Source organism: Nicotiana tabacum, chromosome 9 (genome assembly GCF_000715075.1).
Source record: "Nicotiana tabacum cultivar K326 chromosome 9, ASM71507v2, whole genome shotgun sequence".
Lineage (NCBI taxonomy): Eukaryota > Viridiplantae > Streptophyta > Magnoliopsida > Solanales > Solanaceae > Nicotiana > Nicotiana tabacum.
The window spans coordinates 118,839,663-118,863,404 of record NC_134088.1 but is presented as its reverse complement, the minus strand read 5'-3'; the positions used below and the strand labels follow the sequence as shown (position 1 = coordinate 118,863,404).

Below are 23,742 nucleotides of genomic sequence, written 5' to 3'. Positions count from 1 at the left end.
ATAATTTCAAGCCATTAAGTAACTAAGTAAGAGTGTAAGACAATTCATAAAAAAAATTAAACGCTTAGAGCCTTTTATTTTATTAATAGAACTTTCAAATCTCACATACAAATATAATTCTTTTGAAGAGCACCTAATCTACGCAGCCACCTTCTATGAAAGGTTCTGTTTGAACTAGGCCTCTTAGTAGCCAATTACAAATTATCATACTAATATTTGTAAGCTCCTATATAACTTCATTGTAACTTATCTATAATTTCTCTCGGACATTCTTCTGGAATTGGCAATGTTGATTGATGTTCCATGAGTTCCATGCCGTCATAGCTCCCAGTGCTAAGTATCTCATTGTATTCTTCTTCTTCTTCCCTAGTTTCACCACCTGTTGTTTCCATAGATTTATATTTATCAAACATTAATCTAACATAAGAATATATGTTAGCTTGGCAGTTTTCGAGAGATGGTTGTTTATTTTTTTGAATTGCTAAATTCTCATAAATTTTACGAAAAAGTCCATTTGCACCTCTTAATTTTAAAGATGGGTTAAGTATAATAAAAATTAAATAAACTTGGGGAATAAGAAAAAATACTTTTAAAATTTTGCAATCATTTCATTAATGGCCGGCACATAAGTTGGATTAAATTTGTAATCATTTCATTAAGCTAGTTGCTGCAGTTGTGTTAGCACTTAGCAGAAGCATTATCTAAGGTGATAGTTAAAATTTTATCAATGAGTCCATAAAAATCAATAATTTATAGAACAATAGTTGCAATATATGCTCCAGTGTATTTTGAATCAACAAATTTATAACCAATAATACATTTTTGCATGTTCCAGTGATGATCAACCCAATGACATATAACAGTTAAATAATCACAACCATTAGGACTACGACCTATATCATATGTGATAGACACTATACAATCTAAGTGAAAAAATACACAACGAATATACGGAAGATATTCGGTTTGAAATTTAAAAACATAATTTCTAACCGTGGTCTTAGGAAAACCTTGAAAAGTAGGATTATAAGTTTCTTGTATATAATGCACAAAAAAAAAATAGGACGCGATACGGGACAAACGGGACGAAATAGCCATCCCGTGTCCCGTTTAACATGGGCCCATCCCGTTTAGAATTAAGTGGGACGGGACGGGATGGGACGGGACGGCCCGTCCCCTTGGACAGCCTTAGTCCTGAATGATTCCTGGTAGGAAGCGCTTTCCCATTTAATGGCCCTACACAGCGATAGTACAGGATATCGAATGTTATACCCAAAAAAATCATCTTTGAAGAGATTCTCAGCATCCAAGCATCAGTGACAGCTTAGATATCCTCCCTGGAAAACTAGACAGAAGTCCCAGATTTACATGTGGATTCTGTGAATCAAGTCTTCACTTTGAAAACTGCCCACCCGATTATTTTGCAGAACATCTCATTCTCAGTTGGCATAACCTGAATTATATTGTACAAGAATTTTAAGATATGTATAGAAATCATAAGATACAAATTGGAACGATACGTCAAATGATACAATCAGTATTTGCATATCGTAAGATACTGGCAACTGTGTTTCCAGCTTGATCAAACAAACACAAACATAAAGAAATTATGAACTCAATAAGTTTGTGAACATATAAACACCTAATTACTATGCCATCATGTTATAGTTAATTCTGTTCAGAAGGCGAAAAGAAGAAACAACAGCAGGAACTTTATAAGGATACAGATTGAAAAGGAATGCACATAACTCACAGATGAAGCAACAGGTTTCAGTTCATAGAATCAATGCAACTGAGGAAATCTATCACAAATTGACTATATAAGATACAGTCAATTATAATTTGAAATGAATTCCGAAGTTGGAATTTGAAAACTAGACACTAGAATTGCTTGGATATACAAGAGAAAATGCGTCATTGTTTCGGTGAGAGGTGGTCTGCCTCTACCTTAATCATTTTCTAAGTTTGTTTCCCCAAAAATGTTTTCCTGTGAAGAAGTTAGGATAGGATCCTTGTGGGGAAGAAAGCATCAAGACAGTAGAGAAACTCTTCCTTTCTCCTTGTAATTCTACTGAATCGAAGGATGTGGTTTTTATGGTTGTTTAGTTGGTATATTGTTCTTTACAATAATTTGAAAAAAAGAACCTTCCCACACTCATTTGAATGATAATCAGGATTTCAGTGTTAATCTAAATGAAATAAATCTAGGTAAAATGAAGCCAGCAGTAAGGTGAAGCACTGATATCAAGACATGCCAAATATCGGATAGCAACTTGATCATGAAGCTTTAAGATGGATATGAAATTAGGAAAATTCAACTGTAAGCTCACTAGTGATGGGTATATTAAGTTTTCATGATTTAGAGCTCTTTATGAGGAAAGGACTACACAAATGAAGGGAGTAGATTTTAACACATCAGTATTCGTTGCCGTCCATTTGACGGTTCAAGGTAAAATGAAGCCTGTAGTAGTTTAGACACATAAGAGGAAGAAAGGTAAAGCATACATATCAAGACACGCCAAATATTGGACCCAATTTGATCATGGGGCTTTAAGATGGAGATGAAATTATAAGTTCATTTTTTGTATTCTCCAAGAACATCCCAACCCACTTGTCTAGCAAGAATTGAGGAGAAAGGTCAGAGAGCAAGCAACATCTCAATTGACCAAGCAAGTAGCAATACCAGTACCCGTTCAATTATCTAAGTGGACCAGACATTCGGAAACAAAACATCCCATAAACCATAACTTTTGTACAGAAGTACCTTCAGTCCCAAGGATGCACCAGTTAAGTAACTTGGCAGGCTGGTAGGAGTGACATCCATGTGAGAAAATGATGTGCTTGAACTGGAGGGAGGCAAAAGGGCAGCCCGGTGCACTAAAGCTCCCGCTATGCGCGAGGTCCGGTGTAGGGCCGGACCACAAGGGTCTATTGTACGCAGCCTTACCCTGCATTTCTGCAAGAGGCTGTTTCCACGGCTTGAACCCGTGACCTCCTGGTCACATGACAACAACTTTACCAGGTACGCCCAGTGTTTTAAAAGGCGTGGGCGTAAGGCGAGGTGTTTTACATATGCCTCGGCGAGGCGTAAGCCCCATAGGTATTTAATTTTTGAGTATTTTATTTTTAATATTTTATAAAATAATATAATTACAGTAAATATTTATAAGCAGTTAAAATTACATAAAAAATAAAGAAAACTATAAATATATGGGGAAAATATCTATATATATAGATGTGCTTCATCCCTACAAAAAACTAGTCAAAACAATCTATTATACGCTACTTAGAAGCTCAAGTAACTTGAGTCGAAAAGAATAAAGTTTTCTACATGGAGGAACAAAAATGATGACTAACCTTCAATTTGAACTTGCTGCTATGAAGAAGAATGGAGTTCTATTTGTATTTGTAAAAAAAAAAATTGAATATTCGTTGCTTTTGGGAGATATTAGCAGACTAGCAGACAAGATAAAGAATTGGGAAAGACCATGAATTGGGGCTTCAATCAATAAAAAAAAAGTCTTGACTTTTAAATTTAATACATTTCAATTCCTTTTTAAAACTTTTGATTAATTACCAAGCTGAATTTTGAAAATTTGGGTATTATATGAAGGACTTATTCAACAAATTTTGTTTTAATTTGAAAAAATCTCTGGGGTTTACGCCTTACTAAAAAAACTCGCCCCGAACGCCCGGGCGTACACCCCGAATTGCTGGGCGTACGCCTCTTGAGACTTTCGCCCCACACCATCACCCCGGGGCGTTTTTGGTGTGCCTCGCCCCGAAAACGCCTTTTAAAACACTGGTTACGCCAAGGCTCCCCTTCTGGAGGGAGGAGGGGAGGAAAATGATTGAGACGGGGGTTTCATCCATTGGTCACAATCCTGTGTTATTTGTGATAATGCAGTCTTAAGCCTATCTGGGGACCATGAGAGAAACAGGGCTTTATAAAGGACAAAAGGCAGGCAAAATATTTAATATCTTACAAGAAAATTGAATGGAGGAAAAGATTTTTAAAAAATGCAATAAAAGAATGAATATTTATTAATTCGTTTGAAACTATGGGAGGAAGTGAATGAATAAAATTACTTACACGACAGTGTCAGTCACAGCCTTTCCACTAGGATGAGTACTTTGCTGACCAAAGGTCTCAAAGACAAAGTGAAAGAAGATCCCAAACAATTGTCAAAACCCCTGTTGAGGAAATTATATTCAAAAAGAAGAAAAGAATACAAAAGAAAATCACCAGGCAGAACAAATATTTATTGGAGATCAATGTCATCTAAAGGCAATAAAAGTACCTTAAAAACTCAACATTAACAATCTCTAACTTCTGAATCAACCTCGCACATTTATCCAATAGCCTGTGTTGCATTTATGTTCAGCTTGACAGAATTCATCACCATCATCATCAGCATATCCAAGTATGACCAGTATTTACCTCAGGAGGCTAAGTGATGATCCTGTTTGTGCTTTTATTTGTTCATTGTTCCAATGTTAAGAGCGATTTCTTGAATGACCAGGTTTAGCAATCCGGCTAGGTAATTGGCTATCTTCGTCAATAAAATCAGCATGAAGATCTTCATTTTCATTTTCAGATAAAGAAGCATTCCCCTTGACATGATTTACGTCACTGTTTGTCAAAGAAGAATTTTTATCAAAAGAATCTTCATTGGAGTTTCCACTTTCTTGCGTTGCAGATCCATTAAGCAAACAAGAGTCCCAAGTATTCCTTCGAACTACCATTTAGTTTTGGCAGAAACAGGTTTCCACCCTTAAGCCAACTTGAAAATCCATTCCTCTTCGAGTCAGTTTGTATAGGATGTACAGATTTACGTGGCAGTCGAGTATTGGGAGAGGTTTCAGATGAAACTATCAAAGCTGCTCCATCACCAACCAGCCCAGCAAAGCTTACCACTTCTGTTGTCTCCGGTGGCAATATCAGCCAATTCTCCTTTTCCAGCACCATCTTGAGAGCCTGTATTAGAAAAGATATTTAATATCTTATCATGCAGAGGGTGCAAAAACACACACAGGATAACTCTAATGAAGGGTCTTTAATAATCAAATTACTAAATCTGCCTTAAGCGACTTCGTATAAAACATCCGTACATGAGTTAGGTTGCATAACCAATCAACATTTCTCCAAACACTACACGAGCACCCCAGATGATGAACATTTTCACGAATTTGAGGTTGAGTATAGAGATTGTCAAGCACAACTCTCCACTAATGTCATTATAAGACTTAACAAATCAAATACGAATGATGCTAGTTAAGATTGAGCTTTGACTGATGACTCTGTAGAAATGTGACTAACTCACAGGCAAGTAAAAGCTTGAACAATTTCTTTTTTATACAAATAACAAAAAATTACATGTACATTGAGGGTCTATACACTTGGCTTCCGAGTAAGAGAAGTACCGATCAAATTTATAGGGTAATTCTTCTATACACTTGCTACTTTATCAAATCTCAACCAAAAGCATTGCCTCTTCTCGTAAAACTGAAATCAATCACAAACATGAAAATATTTTACCCTTTATTACAACTCTCATCCCCCACACCTGGGACTGTCAAGCAAGCAGTTCTGCATAATACTGGTACAAAGGCATGCATAAGTAAGTCTAAATGGTTCCAGAAGATTCAAGTAAACGGCACCAAGAACATCTCTTACCCATTACTTCATAATGCTCCATGACATGGTGTGACAAGCGTTCAGAAATTCTGTCCAGCTGTGCTAATCTAAGAGCAGCCTACAGTTAAATACAAAGCAGAATTAATTTTTTTAGTAACGAAGCATTCATTTATACAGTTGATACATGTCTCATAAAAGCATACTGGTAAAAAGTTCTGGGGCTCTTTTATCCATGACAAAGCCAATTATAAAATGTGGTCCCTATGTTTGTTTCTACTATGAGTTGCTTTTCCGATGAAACGAGAATTGGTGACAAAATAGGAAAGAAGCTGAAAAAAGAAATGGATTCAATTCCATATAATAAAGGCAAAAATCAAGGAAAACAAGCTCCTTCACGTCATTGCAGATTGCCAAGTCGTACAACAAATAATATCAATTATTTTTTACAACAAATAAATGTTAAGAAAACTAGTACAAGATCAAAGATAGAGTGGAATATTCAACTAGTATACTCTACCACATGCACCAATAGCAAAATGTTAGTAGCATACTTCCAAGCTTACCCTCTTTGCATGCAGACAAATAACAAATTGAAAGTGACTTTCACTTAGACAAGCCTTAGGTCACCGGAAAAATTACACGATGACTAAGTTCTTTCTTCCCGGTTAACGCTGGAATGACGCACAACGATCTTTTCTCACTAATGCTCTGATACCATGTGAGAAGGCACGGGAGAAAATATGTTATTGATATTGGATGATAAATACAATACAAGAGGTCCCTATTTATAGCTATACACTACAAGGAGATATTACTCCTCTTCCAATGTGGGACAAGACTACACTATACATATCTGTAAACTAACACTCCCCCTCAAGCCGGTGCATACACATCATATGTACCGAACTTGTTACAAATGTAGCTAATACGAGAACCAATAAGAGACTTAGTGAAAATATCTGCTAGTTGATCATTCGACTTTACAAACTTTGTAACAATATCTCCTGAAAGTATTTTTTCTCTGACAAAGTGAGAGTCGATCTCAATGTGTTTAGTCCTCTCATGGAACACCGGATTTGACGCAATATGAAGAGCAGCTTGGTTATCTCACACTAGTTCCATCTTGCTGATTTCTCCGAACTTTAACTCCTTGAGCAACTGCTTGACCCAAACTAACTCACACGTCGCCATAGCCATGACCCGATATTCGGCTTCGGCGCTAGATCGAGCAACTACATTCTGTTTCTTGCTCTTCCACGAGACCAAGTTACCTCCTACTAGAACACAATATCCAGACGTAGAACGTCTATCAAAAGGTGATCCTGCCCAATCAGCATCTGTGTACCCAACAATCTGCTCGTGGCCTCGATCCTCGAATAGTAATCCTTTGCCTGGAGCTGACTTTATAAACCGAAGAATGCGAACAACTGTATCCCAGTGACTATCACAGGGAGAATCCATAAACTGACTTACAACACTCACCGGAAAAGAGATGTCAGGTCTAGTCACTGTGAGGTAATTCAATTTTTCAACCAACCTCCTATATCTCGTAGGGTCTCTAAGAGGCTCCCCCTGTCCAGGGGGGAAGCTTAGCATTCGGATCCATAAGAGAGTCAATAGGTCTGCAACCCATCATTCCAGTCTCCTCAAGAATGTCTAAGGCATACTTCCGCTGTGAAATAACAATACCTGAACTAGACTGAGCGACCTCAATACCTAGAAAATACTTCAATCTGCCCAGATCCTTAGTCTGAAAGTGCTGAAAGAGATGCTGCTTTAGATTAGTAATACCATCCTGATCATTGCCAGTAATAACAATATCATCAATATAAACCACTAGATAAATACACAGATTAGGAGCAAAATGCCAATAAAACACAGAGTGATCAGCCTCACTACGAGTCATGCCGAACTCCTGAATAATTGTGCTAAACTTACCAAACCAAGCTCGAGGGACTGTTTCAAACCATATAGTGACTTGCGCAATCTGCACACACAACCATTAAACTCCCCCTGAGCAACAAAACCAGGTGGTTGCTCCATATAAACTTCTTCCTCAAGATCACCGTGGAGAAAAGCATTCTTAATGTCTAACTGATAAAGAGGCCAATGACGTACAACAGCCATGGACAAAAAGAGACGAACAGATGCTACTTTAGCCACGGGAGAGAAAGTATCACTATAATCAAGCCCAAAAATCTAAGTATATCCTTTTGCAACAAGACGAGCCTTAAGCCGATCAACCTGGCCATCCGGGCCGACTTTGACTGCATAAACCCAACGACAACCAACAGTAGACTTACCTGCAGAAAGAGGAACAAGCTCCCAAGTGTCACTCGCGTGTAAAGCAGACATCTCGTCAATCATAGCATGTCGCCATCCTGGATGAGATAGTGCCTCACCGACTTAGGGATAGAAACAGTGGACAAAGAAGATATAAAAGCATAATGAGGTGACGACAGGCGATGATAACTTAAATCGACATAGTGGGGATTAGGATTAAGTGTGGATCGTACACCTTTGCGGAGTGCAATTGGTTGACTAAGAGGAGACAAGTCCGCAGTAGGTGCAGAATCTGATGCGGGGCGTGAATCACCTGGGAATAATGCTGGATGTGGACGACGATGATAAGTCAAGAGTGGTGGAGCTGCAGAAGGTTGAACTGGATTATGTGGAGGAGCTGGAGCTATAGGTGGTGGAACTGGAGCTATAGGTGGTGGAGCTACAACTGGAGCTATAGGTGGTGAAGCTGGAATGATTGAATCTCCAAAAGATGAAACTGATAGTACCTCAGAAATATCTAAGTGATGACCTGAACCTGTGAAGCATGATTGAGTTTCAAAGAAGGTAACATCAGCGAACTTAAGGTACCGCTGGAGGTCAGGAGAGTAGCATCGATACCCCTTTTGTGTTCTCGAGAAACCTAGAAATACGCGCTTAAGAGTACGAGGAGCTAACTTATCTGTTCCTGGAGTAAGGTTATGGACAAAACAAGTGCTTCCAAAGATACGGGGTGGAAGAGAGAACAAATGTAAGTGGGGAAACATGAAAGAGAATGGAACTTAGTTCTGGATAGCTGAAGATGGCATACGATTAATAAGATAGCAAGATGTAAGAAATGCATCCCCCAAAAACGCAACGGAGCATGAGATTGTATGAGTAGGGTACGAGCAGTTTCAACTGTTTTCCGGTGGGGTTGACTGGGGTTTGGTCGCCGGAGCCTGAGGAGTCTTGTGGTGGTGTTGGTTTTTGCACAACACCAACAGAAAGTGATTTGCTTACGGACAACCTTCTAAGTCGCCGGAAAATTGCACGGCGAAGAGGTCTTTCTTCCCGGAAGTCGCTGGAATGATGCACATCGACGTGTTTCTCACTAATGCTCTGATACCATGTGAGAAGGCACGGGAGAAAATATGTTATTGATATTAAATGATAAATACAATACAAGAGGTTCCTATTTATAGCTATACACTACAAGGAGATATTACTCCTCTTCCAATGTGGGACAAGACTACACTATACATATCTGTAACACTAACAGGAACTACAATTTAAGTAAAATGTTAAAATACTTTACTAGTCAAAATACTCAAAAATAATACGAGTATAAAGCTTGCTTAAACCAATGCGCATGGACAGCACATTTATGTTGACTATCCAACTTACATCAAGTATATATACAGTAAAAGAGAGTAGCGTCAAGAGAGTGGACAGTTTAGAGCCATGTCCCTTTGACCATTATTCTTCTTTCTTTAATAAGAAAAAACAACTCGAATTGATATGAAAGGAATAAAAGATGAGTACATGTCGTCAATGATCAATCTAAGTCGAATAACAAAGTTTCCCAAATCTTGTGGAAGATTGTAAGAGAAACATTACGCAAGTGGTAAATTGCTTTACACACAAAGAATGGAGGAAGACTGTTGTACCCAAGCATCTTGTTGCGAAAGAGACCACTCGAGAAGAGATCTGAGCTTACACTCCTTATCTTAAAAAAAGGGAGAGTTCTGGGCTTACACTCTATCTAAAATCCAAATGCGCCATAGAATAGTCAATAAAACACCTTGCAAGAGAAGTTTACCATTCATTGTGCCACCATTTTGTCCGTTAAACATTAACTGACTGAATATGGAATCCCCACAAAATTGCCAAATAACCCAAATGATCTCTGCCACAATCCACTTGCAAAAGGAAATGTCTAAGCAACTCAATGGGACATTTTAACATCCAAATGACGACGATTATTCTTTTTTTTTACCAAGAAATTCGTTTTCCAGCTTCAAATTTCGGGGGATAATGGCCCCCTCTACCGTTCTCCACTTAAATACTAGACTTGTTCCCCAACCAGGATTCAAACTAGTGACATGCGACTACCACACATCCCGCGATGTATCCCCTTCGCTGTTGAACCAGAACTTTGAGGGGCATGAGGACGGTTATGCCTATATTTTGTGGATCTGTCACTGGAATGTATCATTACCCAAGGCATAATTGGCTGGATCACTAGATCTAAAACTAGTGTGTACTGCCATGAGCCTATTGAACCCAACATAGATCAAGCACCACCTTTTTATCAGCCAACAATTAAAGGTGACTGTTTCTTTGCCAACAAAGTAATCTGATGCAGATATTGGGTACATATTTGCAGCGGAAGTAATAACTTTCAGATTCTTCATAAACCATAAAGCGGATAACAATTCTTATATCTTAAAAAAAATACTTTTTTGCTAATTGATATACAGTTAAACATAACAAACAACAATTAAACTTGTACAATGACAAGCATATGGCAAATCAAATAAAGAATTCTCCCTCAGCACCCAAAAGAAAGAATTGCAAGTACCTGTTCTTCCAAGTAAGCTAGTTCACAAATTGCAAGTACCTGTTCTTCCAAGTAAGCTAGTTCACCATCTTCAGAAGGAATATGCTCCAGAATATGTCCGACAGGATCAAATTCCTACACGTAGATATCCCAGGAACCATCACGAGAATTGGAGTGATATGGATTGCAAATGCTCAAGTACGGAGACAACTAAGGGGAAGAAAAGAAGATAAAAGTTGAAGCAACTAAGGGAATAAAAAATAGATCTCCAACAGATTGGCAATGGAGGAAGATAACGAGTAAATAACATGGCCAGGAATCAAGATGTATGTTGTACTCAAATATCCTTTCCATGTAGAAAGACAATAACCCATGCATATGCTGCAGCTTTCACATGAATGAAAGCTAGGTTCATTAACAGAACAATCTTGATGAAAAAACTAATAAAAGACATGAGTTGTTTGCTGACAGAAGTAATAGCCTAACAGGCAGGCCAACCCTTTCAGTCTACACCCACACCAAACTGTAATTAGTAGAAAGTCCACCCACAATTGGCATTTCTTGTCTACAATTCATAAACACTTGTTTCTCAACAAATGTTAAGTGTGCAGGCAATACTTTCAAAAGAGCGAAGTCTGGATTGAGCTGATGGAAGAATTTTGACTAAGAACACAAAGAAAAATCAAAAACATGCATCATGAGAAGAAAATTAGAGGTAACTATCCAATAGCAATCAAACTACAAGCAACAACAACATGACAACTTATAGAGACTGACAGCGTTAACCTTGTTCAAAGTTCATGGAAAGAGCTTTGTTACATAAATCCTGGGAAAGAAGAAGTCTGGGAATTACAGATCATATGCCTGGTAACTACTCCAATAATACTCGTGCAAAGATTGATGCAGATCTTGCCAATATATAAGAAATGAGGTATACAACGACTTTCATAGGCTCATTAACAAAGGCCAAATATTATCACATCAATGAAATCTGTATTAGGATCATCACCCGTACTATACCAATGATCCACTAGAGAACGTACAGGACAGAAAGACACGCAACTATAATATTTATTAAAATGCAGAAGGTGAAACCTCTTAATAGAATTCTTCCTCCAGCTCCTCGACAACTTGACCAGGAGGTTTGCTCCCATATATAGAGCTCAATACCTCTGGGGAGTCCAGCTAGAACACGTGCAGTGCAGCAGCGGCTGCAGCTCGTTCAGGAACCTGCAGGAAAACTTGTAAAAATAGAACTGAAGGCCGTTTTTTGCTTAGTCGTCAAAAAAAGAATAGAAATGAAGACAATTAAGGAAAATGTCGACAACCTTCACGCAATTTATAATCCTCCCTCAGAAACAGAGACTGAATGATCGCATTTTTATTTCCATTCATGTTTACTAGAGGTGCACATAGGGAGCACGCATGTGACACATTAATTGTTCTTTAAGTGTTTACACCCCAAAAACTGACAGAAATAAGAAAACTTCAGTCATAAGAGCGTACGCATAAGAGAAGTGGATGCCTTCAAGAAAAATACATAACCATGCCCTCCAATTTCTCCAAGCATCACTCTAAGGTATACCAACCTTTTTAATGTAACTTTTGCCTATTCCAGTGAAGGTGGAGAAGAGAATAAACAATCTTAGAAATAATTTCTTATAGGATGGCAATGCTGAAATTAGAAAATTGCATTTGCTTAGGTAGCAAAAAATCAAAATATGAAAAAAAGGAGGTTGACTTGGGGTGAGGATACTAGAATATAACAGAGGCTTGCTATGTTAATGGTTGTGGAGGCTTAACGATGGGAAAGCTGCTTTATGGAAACTGTTATTACTTATTATCACTAAGTATTTGAAAGAGGGTTTTGGGGATGCTAAACCGGTGGATTCCCCTTGTGGAGTTGCTGTCTGGAAGCAGATTGTTAATCTGTGGGGAGAATTCAAGAATTCTGTTAAACTGGACTATTTCCCTTTTCATACTTTTAGCATCAAGCTTCATCTGCAACTTCCTGATCTCCATTGAGATAGGAAGAACGGCTAACACAAGGACAGAAGGTAGTCACATACTCCATTAATATATCTAGTCAGCTATAGCAGATCCTTCGCTTACATTTTAATATTTCATACTAGATGATGCACTTTGCTGATTTTATAATCAATTCTTTTTAGCTTGTATATTTCAATGCTATAAATATTACTGGTATTTTGGAAACTAGAAACAAACTTATTATATGATGAATAGGTGGTTGAGTAATTACCAAACTCACTTTTGAGAATTTGGGTATTATTTTTTTTTTATTTGCACCGGGTGTCCAAGTCTCTTTGAGCCCCGACTAATCCCGGGGGTGCACAGGCCCTCGGCAAGGAGTTTCCCGCAAGTGCACCACGGTTAATTCAGGTTTTACCCAGTCCGATGGCCCTCAGAAATTGTTTGCACCCAGTGGGTTTCGAACTTGAGACCTTGAAAGGGAGCAAACCCCAAGGCTCAAGTCAATTGCCACCAGGCCAACCCTTGAGTGTTTTGGCTGAGAATACGATTATGTGAGCTTCTTTACCAATCACACATAGCAGCATGCAAAATTCTCCTTTGACGCCTTGTAAGACATTATATGTCAATCTTGTGATTTTTCACCAGTAATCTGCACAGGAACAGGACCCATCTTGAAAGCTGTGGAACCGATTGACATCTCTTACAACTATCATTCTCATTGTGACCTTTGAGATAAGCTTCAAAGCAGAATGGCAATCATCACATATTCTGAGATTCTTAATAACATGAATTGGCGCTTGGGATGGTGTTTTCATGAGAGCATATGCTACAGCCAGCTTTTCGCTGTGGTAACTAAGATAACCTTCTTGCTGTTCTTGCTCGACATCATGCAAGACAGAAGCTGTGTCTGGAACATAACCCAACGGTTTTATATCAGCCAGCAATTTTCTCACCTTCTCATGGATTTGAGCCGTCTCTGGGTGTTGAGTGTCATCAGAAACAAACACATGAGTTTCATTTCTTATTTCAGTCCAGCTCAATCCAGGTTCTTTCTTTATGTTCCTTTCTCTTAATAGCTTCCGTATCTTTGCTACTCCATCCCACCTTTTCACCTTGGCATGCATATTGGACAACAGGATATAAGTTCCCACATCGTTGGGGTTCAATTGCAACAAATGGTCTGCGACTCTCTTTCCTAGACCATAATTGCAATGTACGTTACAAGCATTAAGCAAAGTACGCCAGGCAACGACATCCCATGTGACTGGCGTCGACCTCATGAAATTCTCAGCCTCATCAAGTTTTCCAGCTTTACCTAGGAGCCCAACAACACAGGTATAGTGCTCTAACCCAGGTTCAAGGCCGATGTCCCTCATTAGATGCTGCAAGTAGTAAAATCCTTCTTCTATTCTACCCAAATGTCCACAAGCCAAAAGAACCCCGACAAAGGTTACATAGTTTGGTTGCTCTTCGGCAGCTAACATGTGCTGAAACACATCCAATGCTTCCTCACCAAGCCCATGATGAGAGAAACCTGATATTATCATATTCCAAGTAACAGTATCTCGACAAATCATGCTTGAAAACAAGGCCCTAGTGGCTTCGATATGGCCACTCCTAAAATACATATTGATCAAAGCATTCCCAACTACAACAAAAGCTCCATGTCCTGTCTGCTCAACACGTGCATGTAATGTTTTCCCGCAACCAAGTGCTGATAGACCCGCACAGGAATTCAACAACACTGCGAATGTGTATTCATTTGGAATAACATCCTGAAGTTCCATTCGTAAGAATAGTTTCAGGGCTTCCTCAAAGCATTCATTTTGGAAATTTGCAGCCAAGATTGCCGTCCAAGACACCACATTATGGTTCGCATAAGAATCAAAAATATATCTTGCACCTGAAATTTCACCACACTTTCCGTACATGTCCATGATTGCGCTGCTTAGAAACACATCAAGCTGAAGACCAGACTTCAGCATTCTGCAGTGAACTTGCTTACCCAACTTCAAATCCTTGAAGCGAGCACACAGACCAAATATGTTCACGTAACTGACACTATCCCCCGCCGAGCCGTGAGCCAACATCCTTGAGAAAACATCCAACGCTTCACTTGTATACCCATGATCCAAGAACCCCTTCAGTACAGAATTATAAGTAATGATGTCTAATCCAGGAACAGACTTCAAGATTTCCAAAACCCCTTCCATATCTGAAGACACTGTATACAAGGATAGAAGAGCATTCTTCACATACTGATGAAAGACCAATCCTGCTTTCAACACTAACGTATGACACTGCCGCCCTTCGTGTAGCAAACCACCGCTAGAACAAGAAGAAAGTACGGTAGACAAGACATACTCATTTGGGAATATTTTATCCACTGAAATCATGTCTTTGAACAATTTGGTTACTTCCCAAGCATACCCATTGTGCAAATACCCTGCCATTAAAATGCTCCAAGAAACTACATTTCGTTGACTCGATCTGTCAAACACCCGCCGAGCAACAGCAAGTTGTCCACACCTCGAGTAGAGATTAATGAGACAATTATTCTGAATTATGTGGTCTTCTGAGGCATGACTAGAAACAACAAGAAGTGCATGAACAGCTTTTCCCAACTTGAAGTTCCCATCATCAACTAACTTTTTCAACAACTTTACAGCATACTCCACGGAAAAGAGACGTTGAGAGTTCACTTGGGATAGAGAAAACGCACTCACATGCAGAAGAACGCGTGTGGACATTGCTTGTCAGAAGCATAGTCAAGTCTCACTATAGTCCTGTTTGTAGAGTAATACAGCTCCAGACACTTGAAGTGTATGTTGACGGAACAAAAAGAATGCTAAATCTGAAAATATAAGACAAGACATGTTTAGAATATATACTGTCAAAAATTATATAGAAAAACATGTGCAAGAGCCATGTATCAAGTTACTTCAGCATGCATTTGAAACAAAGAAGCTTCTCTTATTTACATCAGTTACAATATTGCTATACTAGTATCTTCTTCCCAGCCCCCCAAACTACTGGACACATGTCAGTCATAGCTTTCCATTTAATTAGCGACCAACATTGTGTGCTCCATGTGATGTAAGGTTATAAAGATTTTATTTGAACATATGATAAAAAAAAAGGGCAGCCTGGTGCGGGTCCGGGAAGGGCCGGACCACAAGGGTCTATTGTACGCAGCCTTACCCTGCATTTCTGCAAGATGATGAATATCATAAATGACTGCACAGTGACAACATGTTCCTGCTACTGTAAAGTGATCTCTGTTCATTTGTGCAATTTCGGAGAACAGAAATTTTTCTTTTTTTCTAGCAAGTCTGCTTCTTCTATACACCTTTCCTCCTGCATTATCGCGGAGGAGGAAAAACCTGGTAAATTGAGTTGTTAGCAGGATAAGCCTGTCACTTTGGCTTGGCAGTATGATGTATGGAAAGATGCTTCTTTCTCAAGCACTAGAAGACAGCCCTTTCTCATGTCTACTTCTTAGATACACCTTCCCCTGCTATATTGTCAAATTATCTGTCTCAAAGGGAAGTAAGAGCTTTATTCACAAGTTGCTAAACCATTGTATGACCTCCTAGGCACCCTATTACAGTTGAGACGAACAATTAATATCTTTATTTACCTTCACTAAACTTCAAAGTAGAGGTCTCGAGTTTTAGTCCTGAAAATGGAGAAACTTCGTGTAAGGAGCGCTTCCCATTTAATGGCCCTACGCAGCGGTAGTACCGGATATCAAATGGTTATACCCAAAAAATCATCTTTGAAGTGATTCTCAGCGTCCAAGCATCCGTAACAGCTTAGATATCCAAGATGTAAGCTAGACAGAAGTCCAAGATGTACATGTGGATTCTGTGAATCAAGTCTCCACGTTGAAAACTGCCCGCCCAAAATTTTGCAGAACATCTCATTCTCAGTTGGCACAGCCTGAATTATATCGTACATGAATTTTAAGATATGTCTAGAAATCATAAAATACAAATTGGAATGATACAATCACTAATACATTACAGTATCTGCATATTGCAAGATACTGGCAACTGTGTGTCCAGCTTGATCAAACACAAATTAAACATAAACAAATAATGAGCTGAATAAGTTTTGTGTGCATATGAACACCTAAGGAATCTAAGTCAGTTACTTCCTAAAGCTCTTTCTTTACTAAAGTCTAAACTCCAATCACTAATATTAATATAACTCATGAGTTAAAAGAAATCCATCAACGTAAATACGCAAACTCACCATCTCAAACATTCGTTAAAATACTTTCAAATAAAACAGAGATACCAAAAGAATAATGAAACAGTTAAGGAAAACTATCCCAAGAACAAGTCAACGGACCAACCAAAACAAGCATTTTTAACTAAAGAAAACAATATAAACCAAAGCATTGTTAAAACCATATCTGGAGAGAAACGAATTAATATATAAAGATAACAAGCAAATATTTTCATTCTCTCTAAATTCCGGTATTAAGGAGTGTTCATACGAATTGCAGCCAACAAGTCTTAAACAAATGATTCATATCAGTTTATGCTTGATCTCAACATTCATACTTTTATCTTCAGTGAGTGAACATTTCAGTAACAAACAACCCAATTCAAAACTCTTGTGAATTTACTAAGTGCTCAATTAACAGTGCAGATGCCAAACATGATGATATTTAGCCACTAACATGCTGAGTTTAGAACAAAACAGCAGCAGTAAAGCCAAACTAATTAATGACTAATTCCATTTTTTTAAAAGAAAAAAAAAAAGAATTATCAACAGATAAAAACAAGCTGACAGGTCTGGAGATTGAACACAAGGAATACAGAAAATTGAACATATTCATAGGGTCAACAATCCAAATATTCATTCATATTCAAAAGAGGATTTCGGGTAAATGTATACATACCTAAACAGCCGAAAATAAACTGAAGACAACCAACAAAGGTCTGAAATAGAAGGTGAAATCCAGCAACAGAAACAGCGACAAACCAGCGACCAAACGAGCCACACTCGATAATAGCGGAAACAATAATCACTTTTGGGTGTAAAGTGGTGAAGATGGGCGGCGGACAGTGGAGTTGTTGGCTCTCTTTGTATGTGAGTAGGTCTGAGAGAGTGGAGGAGGAGGAAATCCGTCTGTTGAGAATGAAAAGGGGGGGATTGTTTGGGGACGAAACGACGTAGTTTTGATATTAAACTACGTCATTTGGTGGCCTGGGAGGAATGGTTGTTGGACCGGGTATTTGGGAGGAATTTGGGGCGGGCTTGTGGAGTAATTGGGCTGGTTTTGGCCCATTTCAGAGATGTGAAGCCATAGCCCCTTATTTTCTTTACTAGTTTTAGTGTACGTGCGTTGCAAGTGTGCTTCACCTTAAACAGTATAAATGTATACAAGTAGAAGAAATTGTTGAAAATAACAATTGATAAATCAAAAATTAATTTAAATCATAAAAATAATAATTATTAAATTGATACAATAACTGTGAATTTAATATCTTTTGAACATGCAAAGATGATGAATTTAATTGAATTAATTGTATAATATTTTGTGGTTAATAGATATTTTATTATTTAAAATACAAATATATTATGATATTGTATCTCATCTAACATCTCTTTAAAAACTTTATATTTATAATATTATTATACAAAAAGTACTAATTTTTTATTAAATAAAAGAGAGTGCACACTCTTTCCGTAGATATAAAATGGAATATAAAATTTTTATGCGAATTATTACCCGAATCAATCTGTTTTTTATTTTTCTGGAAAATAAAATGATAAAATCTAATTTTAATTTATCAAGATTTTAAAATAAATACTATATGTTAAAAAAATAAAGTTAAGCTACTTTTATAACAAAAGAGACTAAAAGTTTAAAAATGTGCTCTGAATTTTTCGTTGTTTCTTTCTTTTTTCTCGGGTTTGAGTCTAATATTAAAACCTTTCTTTTTGATAGTTATATGTCTTTTTAAGCATGGTGATGGAATTTGTTCTTTGTAACCTAATTACATAAGGTTTTTTTCAAAGTTCATTAAGATTATATGTAAGTTAAGTGGACCTCTTCTTGTAAAAAAATTAAAACTTTGTAGATATTTTTAAGTTTGAAATATATTAGTTTATCAAAATATTAAAATAACAATTGTAGTTATAATTTTACATAATATAGTTGTAGCTCGATTTATTTTTTAAATTAATATTTTCATGTTAGTTTAAACTTCTAAAAAATTATACTTGGAATTAAAATCAACTCTTAAAAAGTTAAAACGAAAAAGAACATGCATTGCTGATTTCCAATGATTTTTAGGTATTCTATTATCGGTAATATTTGGGGAAAGAATCTAAGAACATGGAAAATTTTAAGTGCCACGCATTAAACACCAAAAAAGAAATTAAGTGCATGCATAAGGATATAAAAGTTGGTCAAATAAGGAAAAATATTATATAAAATAAAATTTATATTAAATTTAAAGTCATGAATATTAGAAATTTTTACATGATCCAAATAAGGAAAGATTTAAGAAGCGGAATATTAGTTGATTTTGAAGTCCTAAATATTAAAAAAATAATCAAATGACTATTTTGTTTAGTATAAAATTTATTTTTAAAGCGTTAAAAGATGAACGACATTTCGCTAAGGGACTTCGTGCTTTTAATATAGTATAGATTAGATTTTGCAAAATTAGCCACTTTAGACTCGAAAATCTAATCAAAACCCATTTTTTGTATAACTAGCCTATTTATCTATTTTACCTAATGATGGACTACTGTAACTAATTAACTAATTAACTAACCTAAGAATGTATTTTTTGATTTTTAGATATTTAAATAATGTATTTAACAATGTAATTAAATCCTAAAATGCAATTTAAAATATAAAATGCTATGAAATTAGGATTTGAACATTTTTATGATTTTTATGATTTACGATATTCCTAACATGCATAAACAATGCAAATAAATACAAAATAAATAAAGAAAAACTTCTAAAATTCATAAAAAGAATTAAAATTATTTTTGAATTATTTTTTAGGAGTAATTTCCTATGTGGACAAAAATTAGGTGCTCACACATATCATTTGCACAAGTTGTATCTTCTTCTTTTTTACAACTAAGAGGCCAAGATTTTTTTGCCTATAAAAGGAAAGACCATTTGTTCATTTTAAATACACCAACAAAACTTGAGTCTTCATTTCTTGTTTCTCCTCCTCCTTTTGTAATTGAGAGTATTTTGTAAGAGAGTTGAGTGCCGAGAAACACTTGTGTGGACCCTTTTTTTGAGCGATCTTGTGAGCATATATTCTCGGGGGTATTTGGGCTGATTATAGTATTTACTCTAATTTTGTACTCTCTTTAACTCAAAAGTGCCAAGGTTTACTGGAACTTGAAGCTTAAAGCACATAATGTCTAAGCAGTTATATATCGTGAATGGAAAAAGAACAACTATAAACACAGACAACAATTAGATGGGTAAACGAATTGCCAAAAAAATAATAATGAAGTGAATATATAACAACCATCAAATGACCAAAATGCAAACATGTTTGCAATTTAAAGAATTAATCTCACATGAGATAGAATGAAATGAGTTTTTGAGTTATGACATACAACTATTAAACGAAATTGGGTCATTCCTTGGAATATCATGGGCACCTAGATGGAAACAGAGTTACAGATGTTATGGTGAATATTTTTTATTTTTTTATAATCGAGAAATCCTCGAGGGCTAATGACACACAATTTGAAACTTTATGGCTGATTGACCCGCCTTTCTATCTTCTCTACTAACTTAAATACCAGACTTTGGTATATGGCACGATGTAAATTTAACCCATACATCACACGTTACGCTCTTACCGATAGACCAAAGCCTCGAAGGAGAAACATATGGTGAATAATGAACACAAACAGCAAGAACCCATAGGTAATCAGAAGAAGCAAGAACAACTGGGGGGGGGGGGTAAAGTTCGTGGGAGCACAAAAGTTAATTAGTCATCAATATTTTCAAAAATTCGAGTGAAAGACCAGGTATGGTAGACACCCAATTTACCCCGTATTAGCAAAGGAGCAAGGGGTAAGCCCATATATTTTTTTGGCTTGCCAAGAAATATGCCTGGGGCCAACTCTTAGGACCAATAATAGCCTTCGAAACTCGAGTATAATGGACCCGCCCCTCTACCCTTCCCCACTTAAATAACAGGCTTAGTTTACATAGGGTCGAACCTATGACCTGTCTCAATTCCCTCAACCTTTGCCATTTGAACTAAGCCCATCTAGATTTTCAGATAGTTGATTCTTACTTCTTAAATCAAACTTAATATACCTATCACAAATTTGAGCAATTATAACATTGGAAAAAAAAAATAACCATAAAGTTTCAGGTTCAAATCCCAAACAGAGACAAAAGCATGATTTCTTCTCATTTGTTCAAGTATTGGTGGACAGAGTTACCGGATACTGTTGCTTTTCTATTAGGAGGTTGCAAGTATCATATGTAATTCGTCCAGATGTGCGCAAGCTCGCCCAGACACCACGGTTGTCAAAAAAAAAACACATTTAAACTTGCAAAAATCACAAGGAGCAATAATATCACAGTTGAGCAAATACAGCATTTATAAACGAATTTATTAAATTTTGAGTTTAACCGATTAAATATCACTATAAAAAGGGAAAACGAGTTTTGGTCTAATTAGATAAATAGAAGCAAACAAAGCATTATAAATCAAAATTCACTAATATTTGTTCTTAATCCATTAACATGATTGCCCCAAAAAAAGGATAAAAGTCTTGGTCTAATTATACATAAAAATAAAGGGGAATATATGAAGAGAAATAGAAACATACAGGTTTGATTTGGACATGAGAAAAGCGAGGAGATCGCTGCGGTAATGAGATGGGGGAAGAGAAGACTGTAGAGAGGAGATTTTGGCAAAGAATTCTTTCGCAAGAAAATGGATGAATTTGGGCTCAATTTGTTTGTTTTTCCTCCGGCCCGTTACATAAAATTTGGGCTTGGGATCAATAATTAATCTTTACACAAATAGTCGGTCATATTCATTATTTACTTTTGTAGTCATATATATAGTTTATACATTGATTATGCATAATTATACACATATAATACATAAATTATGTATATATTATACATCCACTAGCTATTTTTAGTTTAAGTCGTTAGGTGGGCAGCTATTTAGGTTAATTCTTCTATTTTTATAGCCAAGTTACACATTTGGCCGGTCGGTAAAAAATAATTACATTCATTAGCCAAATATACAAAAGTATACACTACTTATATATATACATATTTATATCGGCTATTATTTTATAAAGTGGCTATATTGTATAGTTGTAACGACCCGGCCAGTCGTTTTAAGTATTATAACCCCGTTCCCTCATTTACTGTTCAATTTATGCCTTATAATTAATTTATGACTTATCGGGTTAGTTGGTTCGGGTTCGGAAAAAATTCGGAGTGAAATGAGACACTTAGTCTCATAATTAAAAATTTTAAGATAGAAAAGTTGCACGAATGTGGACTTAGGTGTAAACGACCTCGGATATGAATTTTTATGATTTCAATAGCTCCGTATGGTGATTTTGGGCTTAGGAGCGTGTCCGAAAAATTGTTTGGAGGTCCGTAGAGGAATTAGGCTTGAAATGCCGAAAGTTGAATTTTTGGGAAGTTTAACCCGGGGGAGGGGGGTAACTTTTTAATATCGGGGTCAAAATCTGATTCTGAAAATTTTAATAGGTATGTTATGTCATTTATGACTTGTGTGCAAAATTTGAGGTCAATCGGACGTGATTTGATAGGTTTCGGCGTTGTTTGTAGAAATAAAAAGTTTCAAAGTTCATTAGGCTTGAATCTATGTGTGATTCATGTTTATAGTATTGTTGGATGTAATTTGAAGACTCGACTAAGTTCGTATGATGTTTTAGGACTTGTTGGTATATTTGGTTGAGGTCCCGAGGGCCTCGGGTGAGTTCCGGATGGGTAACGGATCAAAAAGTGAACTAAAATAGCTACTGCAATTTCCTTCTGCTGCAGATTCCATCTCCCAGAATCGAGCCCTGAATCGTGCCCAGAATAGGGCCATGATCGAGCCCAGGATCGAAGCCACGATCGAAGGCAGGGTCGAGGGTCATGATCGAGTGTAACGACCCGGCCGGTCGTTTTGAGTATTACAACCTCGTTTCCCCCATTTCTGCTTCTTTATGTATTGTTTAGCTGTATTGTGTTGCATCGGGTTTGTTGGTTCGGGTCAGGAGTGATTTCAGAGTGGAATGACATACTTAGTCTCTAAAGTAGAAGCTTTAAGTTGAAAAAGTCAACCGGATGTTGATCTATGTGTAAGCGATCTAGGAATTTAATTCTGATAGTTCCATTAGCTTCGTAGGTGATTTTTGGACTTAGGAGTGTGTCCGGAATATGATTTGAAGGTCCGTAGTAGAATTAGGCTTGAATTGGCGAAAGTTGGAAATTTGGCGATTTTGGTCGGCAGTGGAAAAATTTGATATCAGGGTCGGAATGGAATTCTGGAAGTTGGAGTAGGTTTGTAGTGTCACTTGTGACGTGTGTGCAAAATTTGAGGTCATTCAGACGTGGTTTGATTGGTTTCGGCATCGGTTGTCGAATTTGGAAGTTTAGAAGTTCTTAGGCTTGAATCCGGGGGTAATTTGGTGATCTGATGTTGTTTGATGTGATTCGAGAGCTCGATTGAGTTTGCATGGTATTTTAAGACTTGATGGTACCTTTGGTTGAGGTTCCGGAGGCCTCAGGTGTTTCGGGGTGAGTTTTGAGCGAGTCCGGGTATTTCCGGAACTCAGGTATGGTTCTGGTGCTTAAAATTTCGCGAACCTCAGTAGAATTTTGCGGACCTCAGCAGAATTTCGCGGACCGCATAATTTTGCCGCGGCCGCACTCCAGGAAAAGTTTTGCAGGTCCGCTGGTCCGATTTCGGAAGCCTATATCTTTTGATCTACAAGGAATTTTAAGATGCTTCAAAAATGAAAGTTGTAGCCCTTCGTGTCTAGTTTCCATAAAGGTAAATAACTCATTATTTGGACATCTATAGAGAAAGGTATGGCCAAAATACTAAAACCTGGCATTGCAGCCACCTAAAAGTGCGGCCGCACCTGTTTTTCGCGACCGCATGACCTGGGAGGTGCGGCCGCGCTTGGAATTTCGCGGACCGCATAGTAGGAGTTCAGAGGGTGCACTATATAAATGGGGTTTAGGGCATTATTTTATATGTTGGACCCAATGAGTTCGGTTTGTGGCGAA

At 37.2% G+C, this 23,742-nt stretch overlaps 1 protein-coding gene across 1 annotated transcript; it reads right to left on the bottom strand.

The window, feature by feature from the left end:
• Positions 1-786: 786 nt before the first annotated feature.
• Positions 787-15,302, bottom strand: LOC107793836 (pentatricopeptide repeat-containing protein At5g39680). The gene is given in 8 exon segments (XM_075222136.1): positions 787-1,453; positions 4,094-4,194; positions 4,302-4,978; positions 5,678-5,756; positions 10,521-10,595; positions 11,556-11,690; positions 12,730-15,193; positions 15,195-15,302. Coding segments are annotated over 2 exon segments (2,127 nt in total). The 5' UTR covers positions 15,219-15,302; the 3' UTR covers positions 787-1,453; positions 4,094-4,194; positions 4,302-4,978; positions 5,678-5,756; positions 10,521-10,595; positions 11,556-11,690; positions 12,730-13,090.
• Between the last annotated feature and the right edge of the window lie 8,440 nt (positions 15,303-23,742).